The sequence below is a fragment of the Pteropus medius genome, unplaced genomic scaffold (genome assembly GCF_902729225.1).
Source record: "Pteropus medius unplaced genomic scaffold, Ma_sr-lr_union100, whole genome shotgun sequence".
Lineage (NCBI taxonomy): Eukaryota > Metazoa > Chordata > Mammalia > Chiroptera > Pteropodidae > Pteropus > Pteropus medius.
The window spans coordinates 41,661,590-41,676,812 of record NW_024349800.1 but is presented as its reverse complement, the minus strand read 5'-3'; the positions used below and the strand labels follow the sequence as shown (position 1 = coordinate 41,676,812).

The window sequence follows — 15,223 nt, the reverse complement described above, 5'->3', positions numbered from 1 at the left end:
AGGCTCAACTACAACAGGAAGGCACATACAACACACACAAGGGACACACCTGGCTCAAGTGACCAGGGAAGATTGTGCTACTGGGCTTCACAGGACACCTACTCCATAAAGCCACACTACTAAGACCAGGAGGCTTAGGAGCCCTACCCAATACATAGAAACAAACACAGGGAGGCAGTGAAAATGGGGAGACAAAGAAATATGTCCCACATGAAAGAACAAAACAAAACTCCAGAAAAAGAACACAATGGAGACAAGCGATCTACCAAATGCAAAGTTCAAAACACTGGTTATAAGGATGTAAAATGAACTTTGGAGAAGCGAAGATAAAATCAGTAAGAACTTCAACAAAGGGACAGAAAACATTAAAATGTATATAGAAAACATAAAAGGGAACCAGTCAGAAGTGAAGAATACAATATCTGAGATGAAGACTACATTAGAGGGAATCAACGGATTGGATGAAGCAGAAGATTGAATCAGTGATTCTGATTGGGTGGCAGAGGACACCCAATCAGAACAGCAACAACAACAAAAAAGAATCCAAAAAAAATGAGGATAGTTTAAAGAGTCTCTGGGACAACATCAAGCATAACAACATTTGCATTAAAGGGGTACCAGAAGGAGAAGAGAGCAAGGAATTGAAAATCTATTTAAAGTAACAATGATGGAAAATTTCCCTAACCTGGTGAAGGAAATAGACATACAAGCCCAGGAAGCTTAGAGTCCAAACAAGATGAACCCAAAGAGGTCCACAGCAAGACACATCATAATTAAAATGCCAAATGTCAAATAAAAAGAGAGAATCTTAAAAGCAGCAAGAGAAAAGTAATTATTTGCCTCCAAGAGAGCACCCAGAAGACTAGCTAGCAGCTGATTTCTCAACAGAAACTTGCCGGCCAGAAGGGATTGGCACAAAGTATTCAAAGTGATGAAAAGCAAGTATCTACAACCAAGATTACCCAGCAAAGCTATCATTTAGAATCGAAGGACAAAGAGGTTCCCAGACAAGAAAAAGCTAAAGGAGTTCATCACCTCTAATCCAGAATTACAGGAAATATTGGAGGGACCTCCTTAAGAAGAAAAAGCTGTGTCAAAAATATAAATAATAAAATCACAATAATTACATGTCTACCAACAAGTATTTCAAATGAAAAAGAATTAAATGCTCCAATCAAAAGATACGGTGGCTAAACAGATAAGAAAACAAGACTCTTACATATGCTGCCTACAAGAAACTCCCTTCAGATCAAAAGACACACAGACTGAAAGTAAAGAGATGGAAAAAGATGTTTCATGAAAATAGAAATGAACAAAAAACCTGGGTGGGGTAGCAAATCTTACACTAAAAAAAATAGACTTTAAAACAAAGGCTATATAACAAGAGACAAAGGACCCAGTAATCCCACTTCTGGGTATTTATCTGAAGAAATCCCAAATACTACTCCAAACCAAGGACATGTGCATCCATATGTTCACTGCAGCATTATTTACAATAGTCAAGATATGGATGCAACCTGGGTGTCCATCAATGGATGAATGGATAAAGATGAAGTGATACATATATATAATGGAATATTATTCAGCCATAAAAACAAACAAAAAAAAGAATGAAATCTTCACATTGGCAACAACATGGATGGACCTAAGAGGGCACCGTGCTGAGTGGAATAAGTCAGATAGGGAAAGACAAATGCCATATGATTTCACTTACATCTGGAATCTAAAGAACAAAATAAATAAACACAACAGAAACACAAAGTCATGGATATAGAGAACATTTTGAGGGTTGCCAGATGAAAGGGAGGTTAGGGGGAGTGGGTAAAAAAGAGGAAGGGATCAAGAAGTACGAATTGATAGTTACAAAATAGAAATGGGGATGTAAAGTATAGCATAAGGAATATAGTCTCTAATATTGTAATAACTATGTACGGTGTCAGATGTGTACTAGATTTATCAGGGTGATCACTTTTTTTACAAATGTCTAATCACTGTGTTGTACACCTGAAACTAATACAATATTATATGCCAACTATAATTGAAAAATAAAAAAATATTATTTTAAAAAAGTATATTTTCTCATTTCTTTAAAAGATATGACTATATAAAGCAATTATAACATGGTATCATTGAGTTTATAGTACATATATATAGCACAAAGGAGGAAAGTTCAGAAAAAGAAAACATATTGTAGCAAAATTTCTGTATTTTACCAGAATTTGAATCTGAAATAGACTGTGATAAATTAAGATGCAAAAACTGAGGAAATAACTCAAAAATACAGAAAAAAATGAAGTGGAATTAAAATGACACATTAAAGATATTTAATATAAAAGAAGGCAGTAAAAGGAGGAAGAGAAAAAAGACAAGGGACATAGAAAACAACAAAATGACGATTGTAAATCCAACCATATAAATAGTTCCATTAAATGTATGTGATTTAAACACCCCAAAAGGCAGTTTGTCAGACTGGATTAAAAAGCAAAATCTAGTAACTAACCATATACACCAATAGGCTGAAAGTAAATGGATGGAAAAAATATACCATACAAACAGAAATCATTAGAGAGCTGGAACGGCTATTTTAATACCAGACAAAATAGACTTTAAAACAAGAACTACTACTAGACAGTTATTTTATCATGATAAAAGCATCAACACATCAGAAGGTATGCTATAAATGTTATATGTGCACCTAATAGAGCCTTAGATGCTTTGAAGCAATAATCGTGACCAGAGGCCGTGTGGAGTAGCACAGGTGTTGAGCATAACACCATGGTTCTGTTAATTACCTCTTCAAATTTCCTGAACAGACCGTTAACTTTTTTTTTTTTAAGATGACTATTTCTCTGAGCACAGTGACCTCTACTGGTACTAATACAAACTAAAATACAGTTTCTGCCTTAGAAAGTTTTCACTCCAGCCTAGCTAAGGTCATTTAGTTAGAGAAAGATTCAGAAAAACCTAGAGAATACACAGAACACTGCTTTGAATCACATGTGAATGCTGCTAATTTTCTTATTGTAATAGCAATAAGCCAGGCTAATCCACCCAGTAACTAGTGAATTATGAGCTGGCTAATATTAGCTTCTACAAGCAGTTTTCAGTTATGGTTGTACATTAGAATTGCTCTGGGAGTTTTTGGATTTTAATGCCCAGTTTTCCCCTCAGCAATTTTGATTTCATGAGGTTTTAAAGCTCCTCGGGTGATCCTAATATATAACTATGAATGAGAACCACTGCCCTAGAGTAAAAGCTTTCCCCATTATCATCTCATAACATTCACCAATAAGTGCATAAATGTGTTCAGGTAGAATGTGCCCCCTATCTTCATGAAGCCTTCCTCAAGAATAAGCCAGAGAAATAATCTTCCCAGACCAAAAGTAATCTCAGTAAGGCCTTGGCAACCCTACCAATAATCCTGGTACCCAAGATCTTCAGAGATAATTATTTTGAAGATTGGAGACAGTTGAAGATAAATGTCTAAATCAGGAGCTGGCAAATATTCTCTACAGAGGACCAGAGAACAAATATTTCAAGCTTTATGGGACTTACAGTTTATCATTACTCAACTCGTCATAGAAAGTCATAGACCACAGGTATATAAATGAACGTGACTGTTTTCCAATAAAACTTCATGGATGCTGCAATTCGAATTTCACGTAATTCTCATCTCCTGAAGTACTATTATCCTTTTTATTTCAATCACATAAAAATGTAAAAACCATCTTAGCTCATTAGTTGTATGAAAACAGCAGTGAGCCAGACCTGGCCTGCGGGCCCTAATTTCTTGAATCCTGGTATAACAAATAGCAAGCACTCTGAAAGAATATAAACATTAAAGCATAGTGTGCCCACCCTTAGGCAAAGGGAACAGTAACCTTGTTACAGGAGTCCAGGAACTCTGGTGATTGTCCTCCTGACAATGACTGTGATAAGCTGGCCCACCTACCTTTACCTCTGCTATATATATTTTCTTTACGGCCACGTTTTTTTTTTTTTAATTTTACGCCTATAGCACCTGGTCTTCCTAGATGGTCTCTCATCCAAGTACTAACCAGGCCCAACACTGCTTAGCTTCCGAGATCAGACTGGATCGGGCTTACTCAGGGTGGCATGGCCATAGACCATGGACCATGGCTCCACTGGAGCGCGAACCCAGGACCTTCTGCGTGTAAAGCAGATGTGCTAACCGCTACCCTATGGAACCACAACCAATAGCCAGATTTTTTTATCCTTGGCAGTGAAAGGATTCATTTTCTAGAATCTAGATTTCCTAAAGATATGTTTCTACCCAAAATAAAACATAACAGGATCTCTGTATAGGATCACATCCAGCCACCTTCAAGCTTTAGACACGAAGATTCCCTTTAGTCAGGAAATTTAGAGGTGGAGAGGATATAATCTTAGGCGGCTGGTAAGTCATATGAAAAGAACACTACTAGTTCAATAACTTGTCCTTCCTCACGTGGGTTAGGCTGCGACTGGGCTCGCAAGCTCTTGGGGTAACAGATAAGTCTGCACCTTTTTCTGCAGAGAACTTTCTGCACAGAAAATTTCCACATCCTTTGAGTAGAAATCTGAATTAACCCAGATGAGATAAAAATTTTGCACTAGAGTTGCAGAATACGGCTGGGCATTTTAAATAGTAGCCTAAAGATCTAAATCCTCTGCAGGCAGATTCAGATAAGAGTCAGTCTTATAAGGAGCAAAAAGGAAAATGTGGGTTTGTAACTGAAATGATTATAAAGGTCTCACAGAAGAGAGGTTAAAATTTTGTGCTTGTTTTAACAATTCATTTGTTCATCCATTAACTCATTTTTTATTCACCAAATATTCAAGTATTAATAAGTGCTAGAAAATAGAGAACAAGACCTGGTACCTGCTGTCAGAATTTGTTTTGTGGTGGCATATACCTACAGACATAAACAGGTGATTACAGTGTAAACAGGTGTCCTACTATGGAAGAAGTGTGTGAGAGCAAGAGAATCTAAAGCAGGCTTTTGAACACATGAAAATTTTCTAGAGTGGGAGAAAAACATTTATTTTACCACAATTAAAAAAGGAAAAAAAAAAAACTATCCTGAAACACGTTGTCACAAGACTGGGAAAAACCTACAAGCCTGATAGCTCATGTGGTCATACCATAGGGGCAATGGTACAGGCACTACTACATCGTCACCAGGTCAAACCAGCAATACCCAGGAAAAATATAAATGTACCTTGGGACCCAGCAATTCTACTTCTAGGGATTATCCTACCCATGCAGGGTCACATGTGCAATGTATTGTACAAGGTTATTCACTGCACTATTGAAATAGTAATTAGAAAAAACCCTCATGTCTATCAACGGGTAACTGATTTTATTCCTGTTAATCTTCACTGAAACACCCTGAGGAAAAAGTCTTTTCTAGGGCATACAAAATCCAGTATGACGTATATCCTACATGTCCATGCCTTCCTATGACCTCTCTTCTCTCTCTTCTGTTCACTCTGTTGGCCTCCTTACCCTCCAACTTAAACTACTTTAAGGCCTTTGCATTTTCTCCCTTGCCTAGAACACTTTTTTCCCAGAAGTCAATGTGCTTACTCCCTCACTAGCTCAAATGTCACTATCAGGGGCCTCCTTAGACAACCCTTTACACAACCATCAACTCCCGATCCCTCTTAATCTGCTTCATTATTCTAACAGTTACTCACCTAATATTTGTTCATGTCTCTCCAGATTTTAAGCTCTATAAGGATAGATTTCACTTCTCTGTTCCTAGACTAGCAGTACCCAATGCACTGAAGGGGCACAAAATTTTACTGCAAAAATTATGCAACATCTGGGCAATAAGTATGCAACATTTTTTTTTTAAAGTGCCATTTTCATGTATATGAAAGATCTCCAAGATATTAAATAAATAAGAGTCTACAGCCATACAACCCTGAACACGCCTGATCTTGTTTCATCTCAGAAGCTAAGCAGGTTTGGGTCTGGTTAGTACTTGGATGGGAGACAGCCTGGGAATACCAGGTGCTGTAGGCTTAAAAAATAAATAATAAATAAAATAAATGAGAAAAGCTCAGACTACGTAACTGGTAACCATGGTTGCCTTTTGGGAGCAAACTAGGTGGCTGAGTCAGGGGTAGGGAGCCTTCTCACTGTGAATTCGTTGAGTGTATTACCAAGACAAAATATGAAATGAAATGGAAAATAAGTTTGGCTAGTAGCCTGTGAGTAAAGGAAAAAACACTATGTTTGAGAAGTAGCCTCAAGTTAATTAGCTACTGCATTTCACGTACTCTAGAATTATCACTGTACCCAGCACCTTTTCCCCACTGTCTGGAAAAATTGACAAGTTAGTAACACAATGGGAAGGAGTAGATTGTGTAGTTTATTCTTATATTTTGATTTTCCCATGTGATTTTTAAAGCAGTAGCTTTATTGATTAAAAAGAGAAAGGGCTTTAAAACCAATAGGTAGGATTCAAACTTTTCCTACCACCTACCAGGTTAATAGTACAGTATTGTTACCAACTTTGAGCCCATTTTCTCTTCTGTGAGGTGGGGTTAACAGGACTATTTTTTGCGGGGATTATTAAGTGACAACGTCCTTTGATATTCTTACTAGAATGGTTAAGGATAAATCTACAATGTGTGAAAAAAATCTACCAAGCTTTGAAACAGTTTACTGGTGCTCCCTCCGATCCATTTAAGAGAATTTTGGATAAAATAGCTTTAATACTATCATACCACAAACCTAGGCATCTTTGCCCTAGTTCTTTGACTTATTACCAGTTCTCACCACCCTCCACACTCCATGACCAGCCAGGCCCCTTATGTTACTTTGACCTTTGTTATGTCTTTCCAGCTATACAATTACGTATACCTCTTCTAGGTTATACAGCCCTCCCTTCCAAAGGTCTCCAAGCAACAGTTGCTAATGAATTCTTTGCCATTATCCTTCACTCTGCCAATTTGCCTGTTTTAGAGCTTCTCATTCCTGTCAGCTCATCTTGGAAAACACCGTGTTCCTTTAAAGATACGCTGCACAAAGATATCACAATCCTATGCCATCATTTAACCAAGTCTCAAATTGGTGACATTTAAGACTCTCTCAGATTTTGTTCTCAGAAGGGACACTGCAAGATGGTAGGACCACTTCCACTTAATACTTAGACTAATGCAAAACCCAAGGGAGAACTACCACTGTGAAATCAAGAGTATGCATTACTCACCTCTCTATACCTGGGTAAGGGGATCAAGGTTCAATGTCCGAAGCACTAAGAGTGCCAGACGGGTTCAATTAGCTACTCATCAGTCAGGTTTAAAATTTAGAATGACTTTATAAACTTTTCAAGACCGTCACATAATTTAGCAGTCCCAACCTTTAAAAAATAGAAAAGTGCACTGCACCAGTTTATCATTTAAAGAGTATACTAAACACCGAAGTACTGAATTGCAGTCAATGGTATGAAGAGTATTAGCCTAGATACCCAGGTTTTGCTTTCCCTTAAGGGTAGAACTTTCTGTGCTTGTTTCTTAAAACTATTCTTACCCCCATCCCGCCCCTCCACATCTTTTTTATCCTTTCATACTAATCCCTAGGACACTGCTTGTAATCCATCCCAAAGCTACAGGATTAATGATTCCTACTCTTGGCTCAACTCCCACTTCCAAAAATTGACTATCAGGGTTGTTTGTTCTCTATAGATTTATTGTTAACTTATCTTTATATAATACAGAACAATTAAAGCTGACCAAGTGCAACAAATAAGCCTGCCAATTACACATGTAACTATACCAACCATAATTCAGCCAGTTTTCAAAATTCCAAAAACAAACTCTCAACATACTAATAATCATTCAGACTACCAAATAATTTGAGGCAGACCAGTATTCCCCAATTGCAATGCTTCCCAGTAACTTTAAGAAGCATTAGGAAATGGGTGAAGGCAGAAACCAGTACTTTTTTTTTTTTAACCAAAGATAAAGCATACCTGATAAAAGCTGACCAGAAAACTCAACTGTGTTACTGCCCTATTAAAGATATTTAAAGTTTGAATAAAGAATCTACTGGCTATAATCTTCTAAGATCTACCAGATGCTAACAAAAAACTACTACATAACGTGTTGCTAAATATAGGTGAGATTTACAAAACTGCTTTAGTCTCATTAACATTTCTGATTGACATCTTTAATTACTTTGCACCAGCCTGGCAAAATAAGATTAAGTATGTTGGTGGTTGGGAACTGAAAAATCTAACATGGGAATTAACAGATCTGCTCAGAATAAGGCAATCCATTCGAAGAGAAAAAGGAGAGTATCTGGGCTGGGAAATTTTGCAAAGCTGGTTTACAAGATGTTTTGTCCCCAACTCAGACAACCCCTCAAACATGCAATAAAATTGTTTAAAACAAAGTATAACATTGAGAACTTCCTAAAATGGGAGTTCTAATTTGACACCATCTCACCTAACGGCCTGAAAACCTCAGTCACTATACTTAAATAGCCTACAGAAAATAATTGTTCCTTCAGTGTCAAGTCCAATTACTTTTTGCCATGCTCATTTATAGGCAATCAGTGGTTCCTCTAGCTTGACAAATCGAGATCATTAACCTGGTAATATATAACACCAACTCCAACCGATTAAGGATTTGTAATGATGCATTCAAGCTATTAGGGGGACTGGAGTTCTTATCTTACCCAAAGCTCTAGGGTAAAAGGGAATTTTCCTTTTCCAAGTGTATGTACACTAGTTAATGATGTTCAAGACTTAACACCATTAAACTCTGAATGTAGATCTGTATGAAAATGGCCGATATCAAGGTTGAATTCTGAAGCTTATACCAAATATTGAACACAGTTCAAAAATCTAGTTAGAAACATTTTATTTAAATGTGCCAAATAAAAACCCACATTTTCAGACCATAGGATGTTAATACATTCAACAAAAATTTATATTATCTTACTGCTGTGAATTTACAGAGTAATAATCCAGATCCATTTGATTAGATGGTTGAAATACCTTTCCTAGGTTACACTTTACAGACATCACAAATCCCTTATAATAATGTAAACAAAATAACTTTTCCCTAAAAGGTGAACTTCAGAACTTCAGTCCACTCTTTCAGGACTTGCACTTCTTCGCGGACTTCCTGATGGGGAACGACTAAAAAGAAAAACATTAGGTTTGGAACCCATTAGTGTCCACTGAAACTTAACTCTTCTCATGTACATTTAGGGCAAAACTCAGTTTCGTTAAGTTCAAAAGTGGCCACAAGCACTATGTTTCAATAGCAGAAACCTAAAAATTACGTAAAATATTTATATATAATCCTTCTGTCTCTGTTTAAGATTAGGCTTAACAGCCTCTTTGAAAGAGAACTACTATTTCAACTCTGAGGGGAGCTTTTTTTGGGGCCATTAAGTAGCAACTAGACAGAATGGTTTGGCTATAAGATTTCAACCTAAAAATTTTTCTTTTATGTGGGCACTTCTTTACCTATTATTGCTACATGGGGGGAAAAAAAGACTATTTCTTAACATGAAATTATATAATTAAGGAAACACAGCACTAAACACATCTTGATAATAATCATCTTAACATGACTAAATATTTCCAACAAAAATATAAGCTGATATTGAATTAGGAAAACCAATTTAAGAAACTTAGTATTCAGTATTTTAATACATATATATAGCACCAATTCTCCAAAGAGCTCAAAGCCTGCAAAGTAGGCAGTAAACAAATTCTGCAGAGGCCACACCAGACAGTTAAAATTTGGCAACAAATTATTTAGCTTACCTTCTTTTTGGAGATGGAGATCTGGACTTTGATCGGCTGTCAAAACATGAAAAATTCTATTAAGAAAAAATACTAACCAATCCCTTTCTTATAGTCACAATATCATAAAATGAACCCCCAAATTATCCTGAGCTTAAAAATGTCAGGCTGCAGTTAAACTAAAAAAGAGCCTCTATCAGTTTTTGCTAACAAAAACCAAACTTCCAACAACTGTTCTTCATAATACGAACTACTTTACCATAATCTTTTACACTCTGCTTTAAATACAGTATCTCAGAATGCTTTTCCATGCACCTATTAATTCTAACAAGGGCCTCTAAACGAAGGTCAGAAACTTTCCTCACTATAGCTTGACATTCCCTTGGTTCAGAAAATCAGGCAGAATAGACCACATATAAAGTTCTATTGTTTGGTTTATTACAAGATACTATATGTTCCTACTTAACATCTAGGCTTATAATTAACACCTGAAACAATTCAAAAACACTTTGAACTCTTTGGATATTGGTGCCATATAACTACAAGAGCATTAAGCAGATTTTTACTCTTACCTGCTTCTTGGTCGTGAAATAGATCTAGATCTTGATCTTGACCTCGACCGGGATCTTAAAAATCAAAAATGATACCAATTAGTCCATATAAGTAATAATCTTAAATACCTCCTGAGAACTTTGTTAGGAATGGAGGGGCTAAAAATGAGCAAAATGCAACTCTTGCCTCACATCTGCCTAAAATTGGAGAAATTATCACTTTCAATAAGCTTTCATATTCAATGACCTGGGTTGTCACACTGTACAGAGGTACAAAATTCTAAAGTTTATAGTACCCATGAGAAATAAATAGGTAATTTTCATTTGAGATTTTATCTTAAGAGAATCAAATCAACCTCACATAGATCCCTGAACTGAGATTGCAATGATTCAGGTGATAAGCTCAATGAAAAAGTCACAACTTGGTAAGGCTTTATTTTTGGATCAATAAGCTATCATAGTTCAAGACCATCAATTTGTCACACAAGCCAAATCAGGCTGACATACACATCATGGGGTCCTGCAATCAAATTAAACTCATTTATATAGAGGATCCAGAGCTTTCTCAAAAGACCAAGTTTTAGAATCCCTGCATTTAAAAACTTTGTGGTATTGTGGAACAATACTCAGTGGCTTTCCCTACCAATCATCATCTATAGTATTGGTCAAATCCCTTTTTTCTAAAATTTTATTCATTTCTATCACCTTTACAGGCCTCCGACAAAAGGAGTACAAAAGCTTAAATTCCTAGTTTGATTAACTCCTTACATTTCAGTGTCTCTAACAAGTGTCTGGTTAATCAAACCACATCCACTCATATGTACACTACTACTAACCTAAACAACTTTCTAGGTTCTCAAATTACCCCATCAACCCAAAGAGAAACTGCTTCAACTTGCTTCTAATTCTAAATCTCTTCCAGATCAGGCAACTACCATCTTTAGAGCTAGTATCACTTACCTATACAATAGATACAATCGACTTAAGAAAACTTTTCAGCAACACGTCTATTTAGGGTTCACTGGAATGATGAAGAATTGCGCTTTGGACCCTCCTCTATCATGAGCTAACAACTCTTAAAATCTTTAAACTTTTCTCTGCACAACAAGGGTAATATCCACTTACATACAGGTCATGTATAAGTTCAATTTTTACATCTCGAATGTTTTCTGAAGCACTTCATTTCAATTATGTCATTAAGACATTCTGCTGTTGTCATTAAGACGTGACAATCCAAATATAAACGAGGGGAAAAAAAAGTGTTACATACTGGAAATACCTCGATCCTTTTATAGAACCAGACCTAGATCGTCTGAGTGAAGCTGATCGTGATCTACGAAGAGACACAGATCTTGATCGTCGAGGAGATGCTGATCTTGACCTAAAAATTAAATCAAAACCAGTTTTAAGTCCATCTCCAATTAGTTTTTTTATGCTTGTTAAAACCTAAATTAAAGATCTCTCACCTCCTTCCCCTGCTCCTGCTTCGTGAGCGAGAGTATCGCCTACCTCTGGATCTCGAATGTGATCTAGATCGTGACCTATTTTTCAAGTTAGAAAATAACAAAATGTTAGATGGTAACTCGTTTCTATAGTTTGTGTGCCTCTGCTGAAATCAAATCTCACAACTATTTAAATTTAGTGTCTCATTTGGAAATAAACTCTGGGCCTATTATTATCATTATTATTTTTTTTACTACCTAAAAAAAGATTTGTTAAAAGCTGAATTACATCTTAGAATTACATAATATAAAACACTGTAATGTGTATTTAAAATAAACCTTGCAAGTTTGCAGGTCGACCCTCTTTGGCCCATGGTCTAGTAGATCTAGACGATCTAGAAGTATCTATAGCCGATCGCTGCATCTAGATGTTTTCTTCAATCTAACGACGATCAAACTGACAGCCAAATGAGCCAGGTGAGGCTTGATTGACGCAAGAAGATTTTTCTAGTTGGGAATGTGGTCAATCTGGTGTTCCTCTTTCTAAACCGGAGGGGGCCCCAATTGTAAGCCAAATTTACTGTTACGGCGATCACCGACTCAAATTTTCTGCCCTTTAAAGAATAAGGTGAAGCTAGGTGTAGATGACTCGAGGGGATCTGGCCTCTTATGCTGATCACCTCAAGGTCTAGGAGGATCTTAATTGTCGGATTTGCAAGGCGCCTCAGCATGATATCATAAGGCTCGTGACATTCTGAATCAAGGCGACTGACTCAAACGAAGAAACCTGAAAGGTTTTGACCAGGTTGATTATTAATATATTAACATTTGTTTAATTAAACAAAAATTGTAAAATACACCTGTACAATTAACATTCAAGTTTATATAAAAATACTAGTTTCTGCCTTGCCAACAAAAGAATTACTTGATTAACTATTATACCAACCATTCTTTATTAAAATAAATACCTGCTTCTTCTTCGCCGGCTATAACGATGACAATCATAAGCATAATGTCCCTTTTCGCCACACTCATAGCATCTATCATTGGGATCAAAGGGACGTCGGGCAGGTGGTCTATCAAAACGAGATCTCCGAGGCATGCCTGTTGATAGCTCAACCCTCACTCGGGAACCACAAATCACTCTATAAAAGAGAAACAGTAAAATTATAATGCTAAAAAAGTACTTGCGACGTCTACATTTAGAACTTTCTAACTGCTCTTTGCCTTTACAAGTTTCAGCTATCTTTATAAGCCCTTCCAACTCTACCTTTGCTCTACTTCTTGAGTAAATAAAATTAGCATTAACGATTTACAATCTCTTCGAGACTAGAGAATCGAAGTTTAGCACCTAGCTCACTACCCAGCTCACAGGAATATTTTAATGAACGTTAAGTTTCAAAACCAACGTCATATCATACTTACTTGCCATCCAGGCCTCGCACTGCATCCTCTGCATCTCTAGGGTCTTCAAATTCCACAAAGGCAAATCCCGGAGGATTTCTTGCAATCCACACAGTTCTTAAGGGACCATAATAACTGAAAGCCCTTTCTAACTCTCCTTTGCCAGCACCAGTTCCCAGGTTACCAACATACACCTTGGTTTCTGTTTAAAAATGCAAATAGAAGAATGCATGTTATGCATTAAGTGTGAATGGATTCTTTGCCTTAAAACAGGCCATCCTTAGGACAGTGCAAAGCATATTTAGTGCTCTATACAGGATTAAATTTAGTCTTGAAACCAGCAAAATCGATAAATTTCAGAAAAGCTAGGCATACGACAAAGTTCTTAACATTCTAATAACAGGGGGAACCTCCAAGGCACAGGTACAGATGCGTGGTAGAACACTCCGAGGCGTGAGGCGGGATCCGCCCCGGCCCCGCCCCCGAGTCCCGGCAGCCCCCAGCGCGCTGGGAGCGCGCGGGTCGGCGGAGGCAGCGGCGTCGGCGGCGGGCGGGCCCCGCCAGGGGCCAGACCGGGAGAGCTGGGCTGCGCCGGCTCTCGTCCTCCACGGCAACCGCCCCAGGCGCAGGCTCGCCCAAGGCTCCAGCTCCCCGCCCCAGAGCCATAAACCGCGCTCGAAAGAGCTAAAAGAGAAAAGAAACCAGCCGCCAGACCAAAAGATTATGTCTCCATACCCACTCCGCAATCCGACCGACTGTATGACGAGAATGCGCAGCCCAAAGCTGCCAGTTTTGTCCTGTCTCAAATTCACCCTTGATTTTATGGCTGCGACCAGATGTGTCCGCTAAAGTGGCGGGAAAGCGCCAAAGAAATGCGCCACCATGCTCGTCAATGTGCGCAAAATGGCAGCCGAGGGCGGGGGGGCGTGTGGGGGCCAGGCAGGCGGCTCGAATAAGGGCAACAGGAAAACAGTGATCATGGGCTCGGCTTAGGCTGGGGCGGGAGACGAAAATGCCCAAGAATTAACATGGAACTTGGCACAGACCTACACCCGCCATCCCCCGTCTTCCTTCAATACCCCGCCCCCGCTGCCTCTGGCTTCGTATGGTGTGCGCCGAAGCCGCCATTACGCACGCGGAATAACCGTCTCCCAACCGCCGCGCCAACACCACGGCCTCGCAATACTCGCTACACCCACAGCAACGTCCCTCACTGGGCCCTGGCCTCTTACCTCCTCCATACCGCCCGTAACGCGACATGATGGTTGGCCTGCAAGCTCTGCTCTCTTAGCTCGCAGCGCCCAGAAATCGCGTAATATAAAAACCACAACGAAAAACCACTCGCCAACGGTCCGGCGGCACTACGAGGAAAAGCTTGGGTTCGTGCTTATATATGCGGCGTGGCTTTCTTTGCGCATGCGTCATTTCGACGTTCTGCGCGGCACAAAGGAGTTGGGCGGAAACAGCCGAGAAGCGGCGCGGAGGGAACTGAAGAGGCTAAGACACCGATCGCAGGCGGAGGGATACGTTTCCATGGGAACGCAGAATCGCTCCTGTAAACCCCTGGCCTTCCCCTCGGTGTCCCGCCCCCTCCCTCCCCTTTTTCCTGTACCCTCCCTATTTTCCTTCCCTTCTCTCCTCCCCCTTTCTTTTCCCTCCATCTAGAGACCCTCAGCTCTAGTAATCTTACTACAGGTGCAGTAGACCGGCCTTATGAAACACTAAAATTTAACCGTTGATGTTGCAGCCGTCGCTGCCGTTCTGCTGGGGAACCTGGCCTAGACTACCAAGTGATCTTTGGGGCTCATCAGAGGTAATTGGGAGTTTGGCCAAGGTGAGAATTCCATGAACCCCGCCATTCTTAGCAGTGGTCTCTGCACTATAGGCCTGAAAAGGGGTGAACCCTGATGGACCGCTTGTCCCACACTGACCCTCTAACCCTTGAGAACAAGCCCTCAATATTCACCAACACATTCCGAGTTCTTGGAGTCTGGGGAACAAAGGAATAGAGTTGTTTCTTTTTCTTTCTTTCTTTCTTTTTCTTTCTTCCTTC

The 15,223-nt window shown here is 39.0% G+C and overlaps 2 protein-coding genes and 2 pseudogenes across 6 annotated transcripts in view; 2 read left to right on the top strand and 2 right to left on the bottom strand.

The window, feature by feature from the left end:
- Positions 1-4,009: 4,009 nt before the first annotated feature.
- On the bottom strand, positions 4,010-4,128 carry LOC120622344 (uncharacterized; annotated as a pseudogene).
- A 1,784-nt stretch (positions 4,129-5,912) lies between these two features.
- LOC120622512 (uncharacterized) lies at positions 5,913-6,031 on the top strand (annotated as a pseudogene).
- Positions 6,032-8,860: 2,829 nt separating this feature from the next.
- Positions 8,861-14,664, bottom strand: SRSF7 (serine and arginine rich splicing factor 7). Of its 4 annotated transcripts, none has more exons than XM_039887375.1 (8): positions 14,403-14,664; positions 13,192-13,372; positions 12,735-12,911; positions 11,791-11,865; positions 11,604-11,705; positions 10,346-10,399; positions 9,795-9,830; positions 8,861-9,158 (listed from the first exon to the last, which is right to left on the bottom strand). In XM_039887375.1, the coding sequence occupies exons 1-8, from the start codon at positions 14,428-14,430 to the stop codon at positions 9,104-9,106; spliced, it is 708 nt and encodes a 235-aa protein (XP_039743309.1). In that variant the 5' UTR covers positions 14,431-14,664; the 3' UTR covers positions 8,861-9,103. The 4 variants fall into 4 exon arrangements, with proteins under 4 accessions (XP_039743309.1, XP_039743308.1, XP_039743310.1 ...); XM_039887374.1 differs by having other exon boundaries at positions 11,595-11,705; positions 14,403-14,597; XM_039887376.1 differs by lacking the exon at positions 9,795-9,830 and having other exon boundaries at positions 11,595-11,705; positions 14,403-14,597.
- LOC120621755 (tetratricopeptide repeat protein 39B-like) overlaps positions 14,634-15,223 on the top strand; it is a 9,622-nt gene continuing 9,032 nt past the window's right edge. The window contains exons 1-2 of one of the 2 annotated variants that reach the window (XM_039887373.1): positions 14,634-14,725; positions 14,918-15,004. The gene's annotated coding sequence lies outside the window, so the exon portion shown is untranslated. Of the gene's footprint in view, positions 14,726-14,865; positions 15,005-15,223 lie in introns of both variants that reach the window. The other variant, XM_039887372.1, reaches the window with a different exon arrangement.